This window comes from Guillardia theta (genome assembly GCF_000315625.1).
Source record: "Guillardia theta CCMP2712 unplaced genomic scaffold GUITHscaffold_12, whole genome shotgun sequence".
NCBI lineage: Eukaryota > Cryptophyceae > Pyrenomonadales > Geminigeraceae > Guillardia > Guillardia theta.
The window spans coordinates 76,712-77,802 of record NW_005434662.1 but is presented as its reverse complement, the minus strand read 5'-3'; the positions used below and the strand labels follow the sequence as shown (position 1 = coordinate 77,802).

General features: G+C 51.0%; 1 protein-coding gene across 1 annotated transcript in view; it reads right to left on the bottom strand.

Annotated features, from left to right (window-relative positions):
- GUITHDRAFT_102975 (hypothetical protein) overlaps positions 1–462 on the bottom strand; it is a gene marked incomplete at both ends in the record, with an annotated part of 1,385 nt that extends 923 nt beyond the window's left edge. Inside the window, 3 exons of the mRNA XM_005837974.1 lie at positions 172–243; positions 296–355; positions 412–462. Coding sequence (XP_005838031.1) covers positions 172–243; positions 296–355; positions 412–462 — 183 coding nt within the window. The remainder of the gene's footprint in view (positions 1–171; positions 244–295; positions 356–411) is intronic.
- Positions 463–1,091: the final 629 nt, after the last annotated feature.

Here is a 1,091-nt window from a genome sequence, read left to right as displayed (position 1 = left end):
GCAGAAGAAGAGTGGGAGGAAGAGAGAAGGGGAGAGGAATGCAGGAGAAGCGGGAAGGTAGGGGCAGAGTGGAGGAGGAGCAGGTAGAGGAGCTGAAGAAGAAGGAGAGGGAAGAGGAGGAGAGGGAGAAAGAAAGAAAGAGGAAGAAGGGAAAAGGAGATGGGCCCGCACCTTTGAGAGGAAGTTGTTGTTCACGCCGAGGTGCTCGAGATCATGGCAGAGAGCAGAGAACAGACAGGCAAACTGCGACGACCTGAGCAACAGCTCTCCTCCTCCACAAGTTTGTTGTCGTTACCTGCAGCAGCTCTGAAATCTCCTCGATCACGTTGGTGATGTGAAGCAGAGCGTAGAAAGTCTGCAAGGAGCTTTCATCAGGAATGTCCGAGTCAGAACTCTTGCCCGCCGCTCTACCTGAGTGACATCGAAGGCATGATGGAAGTTATGGTAAGGATTGTCGTACATGTGCCTGAACCAATGTATCACCACCACCACCACCACCATTGACTTGCATTTGTCATCATCACAACCACCATCACCACCACCATCACCACAACAACAACAAACAACAACAACATCATCAAAGGCACCATCAACTTCTCCTCCTCCATCGTCTTGATCTTCATCGTATGTCACTCACGCGCGAACAGCACAGATGAATCTTCTGATTTTTTCATGTGGAATCGCCAACTTGGAGGGAAGCCCGAGCTGATCATTCATCAGTTGTCCTCTTGCTCCTGCTCCCGCTCCCGCTCCCGCTTTGCTCCTCCCCTCTCTCCTCCGTGCTCTTGCGCCTGCTCTTGCTCCTCTCTGTCTCCATCTCCGGACGAATTCTGCCTCCTTTATCCTGGACTTACCTCCACATAAATCTTTGGCACTCGGTGACAACTGACGTACGGGTTGAACGTTAAAGTATCTAAGCGAACTGTATGTGATATAATCTTCCCTCTCTTGAAACTATTTTCTTGTCTTGGAGGTCATGGAGTACGAGCTTCACATGTAGAGGGGTAGGGTCGGAGCCATGATGGCCTCCACCCTGTACTCAGGCCATCTCGTGATAGTTCGGAACTCCCCTCCCATGAAGTGTATCATGA